The sequence below is a fragment of the Oryzias latipes genome, chromosome 22 (genome assembly GCF_002234675.1).
Source record: "Oryzias latipes chromosome 22, ASM223467v1".
Lineage (NCBI taxonomy): Eukaryota > Metazoa > Chordata > Actinopteri > Beloniformes > Adrianichthyidae > Oryzias > Oryzias latipes.
The window spans coordinates 5,901,334-5,915,519 of NC_019880.2; the positions used below are offsets into that span (position 1 = coordinate 5,901,334).

At 40.6% G+C, this 14,186-nt stretch overlaps 1 protein-coding gene across 2 annotated transcripts; it reads left to right on the forward strand.

Annotated features, from left to right (window-relative positions):
* The first annotated feature begins 5,106 nt into the window (after nucleotides 1-5,106).
* On the forward strand, nucleotides 5,107-12,614 carry LOC101157581. 2 transcript variants are annotated; one of them, XM_004082459.4, is made up of 5 exons: nucleotides 5,107-5,301; nucleotides 8,654-9,282; nucleotides 11,315-11,645; nucleotides 11,727-11,902; nucleotides 12,015-12,614. In XM_004082459.4, the coding sequence occupies exons 2-5, from the start codon at nucleotides 8,678-8,680 to the stop codon at nucleotides 12,241-12,243; spliced, it is 1,341 nt and encodes a 446-aa protein (XP_004082507.1). In that variant the 5' UTR covers nucleotides 5,107-5,301; nucleotides 8,654-8,677; the 3' UTR covers nucleotides 12,244-12,614. The 2 variants fall into 2 exon arrangements, with proteins under 2 accessions (XP_004082507.1, XP_023807758.1); XM_023951990.1 differs by lacking the exon at nucleotides 5,107-5,301 and having other exon boundaries at nucleotides 8,409-9,282.
* Nucleotides 12,615-14,186: the final 1,572 nt, after the last annotated feature.

A 14,186-nucleotide genomic window follows, 5' to 3' on the forward strand; every position in this document is an offset into this window, starting at 1 on the left:
CTGTGAGGCCAGAGCGCTAACAACTGCGCCACCGTGCAACCCTTTAGGAGTGTGTGATGTCTAATTGATCAACCAGCAACCACCAGACATAACTGCCATACAGGGGTCAGAACAAAATACGCAGAAACACAAAATATGCAGAAAGTCTCTGTAAGAGCAACATTCTGTGTCCAGCATTAATGTCATGGGAACAGAACCTCAGCAAATGACGAGGAACTTTAAAAGTTACATTTTTTTGCCAATTTTGCGTTACTTAGTAATTTCCTCTTTATTATCATTATTTGACAATAAATGCTGGATATTCTTAAATAACAGGATTTAATGTCCAAATTACAGGAATAATAAAGACAGAACTATAAATGGGTTTTACTGTTTTTGAAAAAAACTTACTGGAACAAACAGATTTGTGAGGTTATATATTTGTTAAAGTATGACACTAGAGGGCGACATATCCTAAAACTATGTTGAGCTGCAGAGAGAAAGTTCCCACTGTCTTTTTATCAGTCACATTTGCACACTTGTAATATTGGTTAAAAAAGATTTCTCTTTATTTCGTTAAAACGTCCATCATTTTATAATTTTGTCACAATGATCTGTAGAGAAGTCTCTGATTCTTTTATGTTGGCAATCCACTTTATGGGTAATGAAGTTTATTTATTAATTAAATTTATTTACTAGATCAATCTGACATAGACTAACTCTAAAACACCAGCTCAATGCAGATATCACAAAACGTTTTTTTTATGTCTTTATGTAAAGCATTTGTCCCATGATTGACCTTTAATATAAAGCATGAGAATCAGTACAGACTGACAGACATAATCATTGACCCACACATCTATGAAAAAACAATATCTGAAAAACAGAAGCGAAAGATTGTCTTACTATTTCACTGCATGATTTTGTTCCTTTTTCTGTTGCAGATATTCCGTTGGATGACAAATATTATGATGAATCTCTTTTCTTAAAAGGGTTTGGATTTCCTGAACATAAAACTTCATCTCTTGCTGTTTTTTGCTTTTTCAAACCCTTTTTTTTAAATCCAACATCATGTCTACTTTGTTTTTTGAAATTCCAGGATGGGACCTCAGGGATCCCTGTGCTCTCTGGCAAGACCGGGGACCAGGGTTCACATCACATCTGAGCCTGGGGGTGTCCATGTCCCTGTGAAGTGGGTTCTGGTCCTTGCTCTAGAGCGCTGACCTTCTCCAAATTCCATCTATGGGTGGGCCTGGTTAGACGATGTTTATAACACTCCTTGTGGACCCCCACTGCTCTGGGGCGTCTTCTTGGCAGGGGTGGCTGGCCCCTGCCTTGCTTTCACTTGGATCAACCGTGGACTGGGTGGGTGCTTGTCTGGAGTGTAGGGCTGGTCTCCCTTGGGGGGCCCTGGCCCGTGGCCTGGGTAAGGGTGGGGGGATGCCCAGAACCCCTGGGTGGCGGTGGGATGCTTGTCTGGTGCCTCCCCGCTCTCTGGCTTTGGGGGCGGCTGTGGTGCTCCTGCTGGCCCTGGCCTGGCGGGCGGTTGTGATTGCCTGGCGGGCGGTTGTTCTCTGCTGCTATGGCGGGAGTCTTGGGGTGGGGATGGCTTGGTACTCTCCCTCCTTCTTTTTACATTCTATCACCCATTTTAGAAGAACATAAAGACCCACTCACCTTTGCACAAATAGTTTGAGTGATTAAATAAAATATTTCACGTTTTGATCTGGATGCATAAGTATGCGTGTGTGAACATCAGTTATATTGTGTACGTGTTGACATGTTTTGTATGTGGGCCTTTTTGGTGCCCACAGGTATGTTTGTGGCATTTTGGTGTGTGTGTGTGTAGAGGCCCCGCCCCCTTTTGAATTTATATAACTGACTGTAATGATTGTAAACATCTAGCAACATACTGCCTTATGCTGGTTCACTGTCCACCCCCCCTTCTTTAATCACCTTCCAATCCCCCCTCTGGCATCCCTCTCTCTTTTTACCTTCTTTTCTATTCCATCCGGTCCAGCAAAAGACTGTTACAGCCAGATATAAGTAAGATGAATAATATTTAGCCTAAATTACAAAAAGGGGTTTATTTAAATATACACCTAATGTGTCAAACGTTTCATAACCCCTATTGTACTATCGTAACAGTAAAATCTGTCCAACACAAGAGGCTTTCAGCTCTCATCTGTCTGCCCAGGAGTTGGACAGGACAAGTAAAAAAAAAAAAGTATGGAAGGGGGGGGGGGGGGGGGATTGGATTGGGGGGGGGGGGGGGGTCCACAAAAAACTGGTTTGAATAAAAAAAAGATGCAATAAAGTGGTATGTAAGACTGAAAGCTTGAAACTAATTCAGGAATTTCATATTTAAACCTACAGGCTTGCAGTGAGTTTTGTTCTTACCTTACTAAATGGTAATCTAATACAAAAAGCCAGGAGTGTAATTATAAAAATTGTTTCATACTAACATCAATTAAATATCTAATGTTTTAAAATTGAACATTTATTTTACAAAGGATTTGCAAATTATTAATAATCAAATCGTGTGATTTAAAAAAATACTAAAAAGTCAAATAAGATTTTACTTTTTAAAATTGGTGTCATCTTCACTGTTTGCATTGCTTTGAAGCTTTTCCTTGCTTTTTGCCATTTCTGAGGACATCATCATCAAACACTCCCTCTTTGAGTTCAACCTAACAGAGTAAACTGAAACAAAATGTAGACATTTGCATATATTATGACACTAAACTGTCTTGTCTTTGTCCTCCAGGGCATAAATCATAAATACTTCATTCTGTTTGTTCAGGTCTTTTAACAGGCGTAAAGATAGGAATGTTACTTGGCAACAGTGTCCTCTTTTACCTGCAGGTATTGTAAAAGTCACACACTTGCCACATCACAGCACGCTTTGTTTAAAGTCATGAGAGAGAGTCTGTCATTTTAATATACAGTTGAAACTAGAAGTTTACATACGCCACATAAAAACACACATATGATTTTTTGTTTCCTCACTGTCAGACATGAAAGAAGTATAAACTTTTCCTGTTTTAGGTCACTTACAATTAACAAAACTATTTCTGTTTGCTAGATGTTAATGAGACTTGTTTAGACACGTTTTTATTACGTTTATCAAAGTCAAAACTTTACATATGCCGAGATCACTACGCCTTTAAACAATTTGGGGAAACCACAGATGATAATGATAAATGTAAAAAATGTATTGGTATTTATTTAGTAATGGAGCAGAAAACAAGTATTTGCTCAATAACAAAACTTCCTCTCAATTCTTTGAAATGGAAACGTGGTTGTCAATGCCAGAGGTCAAAGGTTTATTATTATGATGAACTAATAATAAAATAAATAATAAATTAAAATGAACTATTCAATAAAAATCTTACTGCAGTACTACTACAATACCTCACAAAAAACAGAAATACATCAAAATATATTTTTACCAAAATTGTGGCAGGGACTGTTGGAATGGGATAGCCCTGCCCCCTTCCAATTATCCATGTGCGGACAAGCTCTCCCTCTAGCTTACAGCCACTCACAAACCGAACCTAACACTACTGGTGCAACAAAAATGGTGAGCAATGAGCTATGGATCTATCTGTCTGCAGGTGGATGATTCAGAATGGATCAGAATAGAGAACTTGTGGCCTGTATGTCACACCTACAGGCTTTTTCAAATTGCATTTCTGGTCTGCTTCTGATTCACAACAATTTTAAGAAGAAATACTCAGAAGTGCAATGTTAGCTCTATTTTCCTTTATGTCTTTTCATCGAGAGAAATGCCACAAGAACATGTTAAAAACACCAAAAACACAGTTTTCACCACAGTGAGTCTTTAATGTTTCCATTTGTAGGGTTGTTTTTGTTCTTTTTTTTTACATATCCTTTTTCATAGCTCAGGCTGGAGTCTATATATGGTCAGCAAGGAACAAAACTCTACAAAAAAACTGTAACCAAGATTTGAATCTTTTGTTCTACAGAAAAGTAAGGAAACAATTCCCTTCAGGGGCGTTCCCTAAAGGGAGTTATCAGTGTTAAGATTTTCCTATCACAATTTTCCTCTGCAGTCACACCATCCACCCTAATTCCTCCTTCACATCCTCCATGACGCTCCTCCCCCTATACCTTGGAAGCTCTAACCTCAGCATTCCTGACGCCATCAGTGTGTCTCTGTGTGTATCTGTGTGTGTGTGGGTGAATGGAACTGTGACTGTAAAGCGCTTTGGGCCTTCTAGTAAGGTAGTAAAGCACTAAATGAGGAGACATGTTCCTTTCAAAATATAATATATCCTGTGTCAAAGAAGATCTTCTATGAGGTTATAAAACATTTTTACAGAGACAAAAATTGTTGTTACAAGTACGAAACCTTTTTAGGGACAGAAATAGCGTTAGCAACAAATCTAACTTCATATTCTTCCAGCTGCATCAAAATTACTTAATTTAAAAATGCAAGAAAAACAAGTGAAACTTGTATTTTTTATCAGTGTGACTTTGGTGTGACTTCATAATTTTTCTTCTTTTAATGTTAAATATAAACATGACAACATCACATGTTTTTTATGTTATTTTATTTAAGAGATCAAACAAGTTATTCTGGTTTGTAGATTTCACAGACATAACCGTGTGCCGACAGTGAACAAATAAAATATATATATATTAAACAGTTCAGATTAGTACCTTGGGTTGATGTTAAACAGAAAATAATAGGATTCCATATAAAAACAAACATTCTTTTAGGAAAGAAACACTCACATTGGAAACACTAGAAACTGAAAAAGGGGCTTTGGTGCATTTTCAAAAAAGATTCCAAAAAGGAATATTTAAGTCATTTATAAATCCATTTGTTATTTAACAAGCTGCTTTTAAAAAGAAAAGATTTTACTATCAATTTGCCTTCTCAAACAATTCCTTCAGTTGTGTCAGATCTGGAGTGGGGGTGGGGGGCATATTTTTGTTGAAATATGAATGAGGGTATTTGGCGTTTATTTTGGCACGATTCCTAAATAGTTGTGAAGCTTTTTTTTCTTCCAGTTTTTACAGTTGAAGGTTTGACTTAAAATTGCAAATGTGAGGGTGCATGACTTGTTGTTGATCTTTATTTTCTTATTTTTGTTTGTTTGAAAACATGTAAAATATGTATGCAAGGGTGTTAACATTGTTCTGAAGCTGACTTATCGTGGCAAAAGGGATGACGGCGGAACATCCAGGTGAGACTATCAAAGGGGGGAGGAGAGTTGTCTGTTAAACTGCCGTTTACCTGTTCCACGTCACCTGTAGTCCACATCAGCAGAGAAAGAGCCTTTGAGAGTTCATGTAAGTCATTTCATTCTTCTTTTATTCCTAAAGTTACAAAAATAATTTAATATTATTTTTTAGTTATTTATATTATTAGTTATTTATTTTCCAACTAAATTAACGTCTTTCTCAAAATTTTCTGTTTTAAAACATTTTAAAACGTTTGACAAAAATGTTGCTAATCTGCATTATTTTGCTCATTTATCATTTTTATTCATTTATATGCATCATGATTTACAGCCGTTGTTCCTTTTGCTGAAAACACTCGAGCTTTAGTTTGGTGCCAACAAACAAATTCTATTTTATCTGTTAGAAAAACGATCGTTCGCATGTAATGTAGTTACAAATATTTCAGTATCAAACATTTTGAGAGATTTGAATGAAAACTTTGTATTTCTTTTTAAATTAATATAAGAATTCCTGACATTTATCTAATTTTCTTAAAAAAAAATACTTCAAAAAAAAAGAAACAAAATCTAATATATTTAATTAAGTTTAATTTAATGACAGAAAATTTGAAATAAAATGTAGGATGAGTCCATTTTTCATTGTTACAAGTCAAACGTGTTTAAATTCCATAAAAGTTTGACAAAAATAGAACAGAACAGAAAAATATTCAGCAAAACAAAAAATGATCAATTCATTCTGACCTTGAAACGCATTGAACGCAGCTATTCTGCTATCGAATGAGGAAGATCGCAAAGTGTATTTCTCTTTCTCTTTTTTTAAAGTTGTTTTAAAGAACTGCAGCTGCGCACCGCAGTGTTGTGCAATCCACCCTTTATGCCAAAAGATTCTCTTTTGTAATCTGAGCTGCATACGTTTCCTTTCATTCTAGTCTTGTGACACACATGATTCTACAATACTGTGGATTTAGTAAAATAAACAGATACTTTAATAAAGTATTAGAGGTCATATCTTTTTGATCCATACAAAGGAGAATGATCCAGCGCAAGCAAACACCGGATATTTACAATGTGCTTCAATGTTTGTCAGTAAACTTTCGGCACTTTGCAACGTTTTTAGTTTCATAGCCTACTTTCTTTAATTGACTCTGACTATAAGTCTAATATTTGTTTTTTATTTGTTTTTTTTCCTAAAACTTAATTTTAACTGTAATTATAAAATATTGACGATTCATCCATTTAGTAGAAAATGGAAGCAGAACCTTTCCTGCGAAGGTGCAGATATTGTTTTTTACATATAAGAGACCTGAACACTTCAACCTTTGCTGCACATAAAGAAGCCTTTGCAGTGAGTCACAAGCAGAGTCTGGAGGGTTTAAACTTGTAGGAGTTTCAATGTCAGATTTTGACAAATCTCTCAATTGACAGTCTATGTTCAGATGTTGCAAAGTTTTTTGTTTGCAGAAGAGTTTCATTTTACACAATTAGCCTGAAGGAAAACGTCATCCAGTTCGGTCTTGACTTTGATTGCTGGATGCAAAATGCTTAGGATCTCTATGACAAATAGTGACTCAACTCTCACAGCCGTTTTCTCTGTGATTCTTGTCATTATTGTGTCGTAAACCTTATGTGAGAACAGAAATGAAAGCATTTTGGACTATGTTAACTGGTTACTCTAAAGTGTTCCCAGGTGTCTACGTGTGTGAGTGTGTGTGGGAGTGATTGTGTGGCCCTACGAACAGACTGGTTACCTGTCCAGGGTCTGCCCAACCTTTGCCCAATGGTAGCTGGGACAGTCTTTAGCAACCCGTGACCCCAAAAGGAATATGGCGAGTTATGAAAATGAATGGATGGAAAAATGGAAATGGTCAAAAACAAATAACTAAACTTTGAAATGTGTAAAAGATCAACATTTTAGATGGTCAAAGGTTAAATGACAAAATTTCTAAAAGACTTTTGATAAATAATAATTATTAAAGATCCACTCTGATTGTCTTTTGGTCTATTTTAAAAGCATTTTTGATGAATATTCAGACTTCAGCCAAAAGCCAGAAATCTGTGTCATTGTCTAGGACATAGTTTCTGCTGAGTGGCAGTCGTCCATTAGAAATTCACTTCTGAGCTGTGGGCAGGCAGGACTGTTGGTGCAGAGCAACTCCGCCTCCCCTTCCTCTTTCCATGGCGGAATGGAGCAGGGAGCTTGTGGCAAACCCAGCATATTCTCTATGTCACAAAAATGCTCTTTTTCCATTTTTCATCTGCTCCTAAGTCACAACAAATGAATAAAGAAATACTCAGAGACATAATTTTAAGCTTAATTTTCTTTATACATGTCCTCCATCATCAGAAAAATGCTATGCAATGCCTCAAATGGAGGCACTTCGTCATACTTCAAGTAATACTTCTGAACAGTGAGGCCAAGCCTAAACCATTATCTTGTCTGTAAAACTTTATATTTCAAGTTTTTCCTGTTGATTATAATCAAATTGAAACTGTTATATACCACCACAAAGGAGGGAGAAAATAGGTAACATAAAAAAATAAAGTTAAAGCCGGTAGAGTTAAAACTGATAAATAGTAATAACTTAAATTCTCAGGTATTACAGCAATAAATAACAAAACCTAAAGTGGAACTCTAACCACAGGGACATTACCAAGACGCGGAAACATAAGTGAAAACAAAGACCACACACAAGAAGGAAAAACCAGGCCGTTTTCCACAGGCTTCTTACGCCAAGTCCAACAGCAGGGGCAAGCTGACAAACGGATTCCTCTCAGGGATTCAGCTGCCCCTGGAACAGCTTTCATGCTTTTCGCGCAGCCTGGTGAATGGAGGAGGGAAGCAGGCCGCAATCATCTCCTGCAGGAGGGGGAGTCTTGTGATGTGGTGAAGTAGTATGGTGTCAATATAGCACCTAAACCATAGGGTAGGCCTCTGCAAAGGACATACACACACACCCATGCAGACATAAAATACACACAAAAGGCCTGAGGCCGTAACAGAAACATGAACAATACTGTAGTGTTTTCCTTCATAGTTATGTTTTTATTAAAAAATGTCATAAACATCACAAAGCCACTGTTTTTAAAGACAATAAAAATGCCATCACAAATAATTACAACCAAAAAACATTTTTTCTGTTTCTGATTAAAGGGGGTAAAATATGCAACAAATAAAAAAATAAAGCTTTGAATTAATCTATAATTTCTATATATTATCTTCTTCTTTAGTTTGGCATTACTTATTTCTTTTCTTTTTCTACCTGATAAAAAAATGAGGCTATAGATTCATTTTGGTGCATATGTTCAATGGGTCAAAAATGTTTGATAATTTTAATTGCTGTGAGAACACACTTAATTCTAAAAGCTCAATTTATGATAAATGGAAAAACAGGCTTTCATTATTATTGTTGTGGCTCTTTTCAGTATTTATATTAACATTGTTGTTTTGTCTCCCATTGCAGTTCTAACTCAGATTGGGAATCGTCATGAAAACCTGGACAGGAAGCACAAACTGCCTCTGGAAGAGGGATTTTGTCCTTCTCATCTTTACTGGGCTCATGGTCTTGCTCATCTACAGCCTGACCACAGAAAAAATTAGAACAGAAAGGATTTTAGTCTCAAAGCTTCAAGAAAATCCCGTCCTTTGCCCTGTAGCAATCTCAGAGGAGAGCATCACTCCACTCAAAAACACCAAACACTACCTGGTGTCAGCCTTCATGGACCAGAGAGTGAAGGGTTTCGACATACGCATCATTGGCATTTTCAAGAGAGACTCCATCCATCCTCTTCACTGCTCTTTCTGCTGTGATGGTGTATGTAACAAAACCTCTCCAGCCAATATTCTCCCACACAGTGACAACTTTGGTTTTCCTTACACTGCTACAGATGTCCTGTGTCAGATCCCCGAAAACTGTGATCCTTCTTATGTCACTGTTCTCACTCAGCCTTCATCTAATGTGTCTGACCACGTATTCATTCCTATAAGAAACAAAAAAGAGGAAATGAGGTTCAACTTCACCGTCTGTATCTCCAACTTGTTTGGAGATTACAACAACGTGCTTCAGTTTGCACAGACTTTGGAAATGTACAAGTAAGACAAACTTTTCATTGAACCACCTTATTTGTATTAAACGGTTTTGAAGGGACATGTTAGCTGGAATTTGTCAGTTCCTGTTTGTGGTGCTGCAAAGGAGAACTCATAAAGAAAGTGAACAGCACTTCTCACAATAAGTTTAGGGATATTATTTACATGAGTGCTTTTCCTATTTAGATCCAATTTGTATTCGTTTGATTTTATCAATAATGTGCAAGAAGAAACACCATTTTAAATAGCAGGAATTACCACCATATTAAGCTGGAATGACAGCTTGATAGCATTGTTTTATGCACCACACTATGATCACGATGTTCTGAGGCAATGCATTCCCCTCTTTCACAAGTCCTGTCTGAAATTCTGCCAGGTCACTTTGGGGTGAGGTATAATGATCTAGTCTCTGCTTCGGCTGGTCCCAGATATGCTCTATTGGGTTCAGGTTAGGGGACATTGCTGGCCAAACCATATGAGGCACTCGCAATTCCTGTAGTTGAGTTGTGACAATTATGGCACCATGTGGTAGAGCATCTCCATCACTGCAGGTTCTTACCTCAGAGACATCATAGAACCCATCATCATCCTCCAATTCCATCAGCCCAACCCGAGCATGAATGATGATGCTCTACCACATGGTGCCATAATTGTTGCTCCACCAAAAAAAACCCTTAGGACTATGTTGACCTTGGCGTATCGCTCTCCTTTCCTTCTTCAGCAACACAGACAATCATCATCTCTTTGCAAAATGACCTGACACTCATCAGTGAACAACAAGGCAGACCATTAATGCATTGTCCAGGTCACATGGTCTTGAGGCCACTGCAACCGTTCTCGCCTAACCCAAAGGTGTGCTATGGCTAAGTGATGCTGCTCGTCCGTTAAGCACCATTGTGTTCATTACTGTTTTAATGGTGAACTTGGAATGATTTACTAAAAAAATTGGCTTTTTATACGCACAGAATGTTGACATTGAAGCCTTATTGAAATCTTTTGTTTTTGTTTTTTTAGAAATATTTTGTTTCATGGAAAACACAAAATAAGGAGAGAATCACCCCAAAACAGTTGCCACCCTATCCTGAAAATCTGTAAAGTGAAACAAAAACTGTTTATATGACATCCACTAAGTTTGCTACAATATCCTTAACTTATTGTTAGTAGTACAACTTGTATTTGACAAAAGAAAACTCTTTTATATCTATTAAAAGAAAGCACTTCGATTTTTTATAAGATACAGTGCTCCCTGACTGTTTTTCAGTAGACCTATAATAGTCTTGCTGTTTTGTGGATATTTTTCACAGCAGTTTTGCACGTTTTATTTTCTCACAGTGGATTGGGTTCTGCATCCCAATCTGCCATGATGTACAGAGTGCATCCAGTTTGTCAGGTCTAGATAAATATTCGATCAGGATCAGATCTTTGATTTGAGCTCTAAGAGTTTGACCTAACTCTAAAAGTTAAGAGAGAAAATTGTTAAAACAAGTTTGGATGGCAACAGACAACTTGATATGTGAATTGGCTTGGTTGTCTGACAAAGGTGTTTGTGTAGTGAGGGGTTTACAGTCTCAAGACATCTATCATATTACTTCACTAATTTCCCCTATAGTTAGTGTTAGGATGTAACCCCCCCATTAACCCTTGCGCTATCCTATGGCGTCAAGATGACCATTGACGTGTTATCCGTACCATGACAAAGGTGGATGAAGGTGAAGAGGATTTCATGTAATCCATGGACACCAGTAAAGATCATGGAGGAAAAAAGGTTTAGCACACTGTCTTGTGGGGTCAAGATGACCCCACTCCCAATGTTAAATTACCTAGGATAGTACAAAGGTTAAACAAGGAACCATTGTACACTTTTCTCTGACTGACAACATAAAATGGGAAATCGTTTTTTCTTGAAATTGTCATTTGTCTTTACAATACAAAAACAAAATGTTACAGTAACCGATTAACCATCTCGGGTAACATTCGAAATGGTATAAAACAAGTAATTTGGTGCATAAAGGAGCCAATAACTTTTTCATGTTTGCAGGTTGCTTGGTGTGAACAGAGTGGTGATCTACAACACCAGCTGTGGTCCAGAACTGGAACGTCTTTTACAAAGTTACAGCCAGGAGGGTTTTGTAGAAATGGTTCCATGGCCAATAGACAGGTATCTGAATCCATCTAGGGGTTGGAGATTCTCAGAACATGGAGGAGACTTGCAATACTTTGGACAACTTGTGACTCTTAACGAATGCATGTATCGGTCCATGGAGCGTTCACACTACGTCCTGCTGAATGACATAGATGAGATCATAATGCCATATAAACACGACAGCCTGGTGTCTCTGATGAACACGCTGGAACCACAACATTCAAATGTAAGTCTTCTTAAAGGGTAAAACATCACCATTTGCTTTACGGTTCACGCTCATCTTTTGTTCCACATTCATGCACTTTAGGTTGGAGAGTTCCTCATTGAGAACCATATCTTTCCCAAAAAGCACTTTGAACCAAGTGGGAGGTTTCATCTTCCCCAGTGGGAGAAGGTTCCAGGAATCAACATTCTGGAGCACATCTACAGAGAAGACCCAGAAAGAGGGGTTTACCATCCACACAAGATGATAGTAAAACCAAAGTACTTTAAACAAATATATACAAAAATGTTATATGGAACAAAATAGTGCTTTACTAAAAGTCAAATATAAAGGATGTGATGAATTCACTATTTTGATTTCTATGTGTTTCAGGTTGATAGAGCAGACCTCAGTGCACGAAGTCCTTATTAAGTTTGGAGAACGTTACAAAGTTCCACTGGAGGTCTGTCGCATTATTCACGTTCGTGTAGCTCTGCGTGGATATTTGAAGTTGGAGGAGCTTAATGAAGACAAACGACTTTGGGACTTCCAGGAAAAACTGATTCCTAATGTGGACAAGGCACTGAAGAGAGCAGGGCTGCTTCCAGCAGAACAAAACTGAAATTTTTAGCATTCTTAGAAACAACACAAACTCAAAAAACAAAGTTATTCAATGTTGTAATTGATAAGAAGCTCATATTTCTTTTACTTGAAGTTGGCACAAACATAGGAACAAAGGGATTTAACATGTTTATAGAGTCACAGAGGTTGGAGTGTCAGGTACTGGGGCCAGGGCGGTTTGGTTAGGCTTTTGTTTTTTCACTTCCGGGTTTACTGGGCTTTATTTTGGTGTTTCCGGTTTTCGTGCCGTTCTCGTTCTTGCGGTCTTTACGTTCTGTCATTATTTATGTTACGGTTTCAGTTCTTTTGTGTTTTGTTCTTGGATTTCCTGTTTTATTTTGAAGTATTTCCTGTTTGGTTGTTGTTTCGAGTTTTACCTTGCCCCATCAGTCCTGAGTGTTTCCACCTGTGTCTTGTTGCCTTGTATGTATTTAAGTCCTGTCTTTCCCTTCCTCCTGTGCTGGTCCATATTGTATCCTTCCCTGGTTTTTCGAGCTGAGTGTCTTTATAGTGTTTCGAGATTCTAGCCTGCCGTATGCAGTGGTTTTGTTTTTGTAGTTTGATTAGTAAAGCCCCGTTTCACCTGCAACCTCCTGCCTCCTCTCCTCTCTGCGCCTGGGTACTTCCCATCCTCTCTCCGTAACATTATGGACCAGCCAAACCTGTACCCAGCAGAGAGGACCTGGTTTTGGTGGACCCCTGAGTGTTCCCAGATCCCCTCGGACTTCAGGGGGAGTCGCCTAGCCTCAAGAGGGGGTCGTCGTCGCTGCCGCCCTCACCGCCCTCACCGTAATCCCTCCCCTGACTCCTGGATGGAGTGGGACATTCTCCAGCCACGGGCCTTCCTGGACCCTCTGGACCAGGACCTGTGGCTGTGGGAGGACCGTTACCTGGAGGAGGAGGGGGTCGAGTCCCAGTGGACTTTGGAGGGTCAGCTCCCCGCCTCCTTCTTCGACGGGCCTCGTTTGGCTGTGCGAAGGGGCCGTCGTCGTCGCCACCGTCCCTCTCGACGCCCCGTTTTGGTTCCGGAGGTGGAACTGGAGGCGTCCCAACCCGGTCCTGCGTTCAGGAGGGAGCCGGACCCACCACGACCCGTTCCGGCTCCAAGGAGGTTGCCGGACGCACCACGACCCGTTCCGGCTCCAAGGAGGTTGCCGGACGCACCTCGACCCGTTCCGGCTCCTAGGAGGGTCCCGGACGCACCACGACCCGTTCCGGCTCCAAGGAGGTTGCCGGACGCATCTCCTCCCGTCCCTGCTCCCAGGAGGGTCCCGGACGCACCACGTCCCGTTCCGGCTACCAGGAGGTTGCTGGATGCAACTCCTCCAGTTCCGGCTCCTAGGAGGGTCCCGGATGCACCTCGACCTGTTCCGGCTCCGAGGAGGTTGCTGGACGCAACTCCTTCAGTTCCTGCTCCGAGGAGGGTGTCGGACCGTCCACGACCGGTTCCGGTTCCGAGGAGGTTGCCGGACGCCACCCCTTCCGTTCCTGCCGCGGATCCCGAGCCCGAGCCACCAGTTCCAGACTCTGAGCCTGAGACGCCTGCCGCGGACCCCGAACCCGAGCTGCCCGCCGCGGATCCCGAACCCGAGCTGCCCGCCGCGGATCCCGAACCCGAGCTGCCCGCCGCGGATCCCGAACCCGAGCTGCCCGCCGCGGACCCCGAACCCGAGCTGCCCGCCGCGGACCCCGAACCCGAGCTGCCCGCCGCGGACCCCGAACCCGAGCTGCCCGCCGCGGACCCCGAACCCGAGCTGCCCGCCGCGGACCCCGAACCCGAGCTGCCCGCCGCGGACCCCGAACCCGAGCTGCCCGCCGCGGACCCCGAACCCGAGCTGCCCGCCGCGGACCCCGAACCCGAGCTGCCCGCCGCGGACCCTGACTCCGAGCCGCCCGCCGCGGACCCTGACTCCGAGCCGCCTGCCGTTTGCTGGTTAGACTGTC

Excerpts from the sequence above, each read along its gene's own strand:
- LOC101157581 (XM_004082459.4), top strand. The coding sequence starts at position 8,678 with ATGAAAACCTGGACAGGAAGCACAAACTGCCTCTGGAAGAGGGATTTT. Across the intron at positions 9,283-11,314 it reads CAGACTTTGGAAATGTACAA|GTTGCTTGGTGTGAACAGAG; the intron begins GTAAGACAAACT and ends TCATGTTTGCAG. Across the intron at positions 11,646-11,726 it reads TGGAACCACAACATTCAAAT|GTTGGAGAGTTCCTCATTGA; the intron begins GTAAGTCTTCTT and ends CATGCACTTTAG.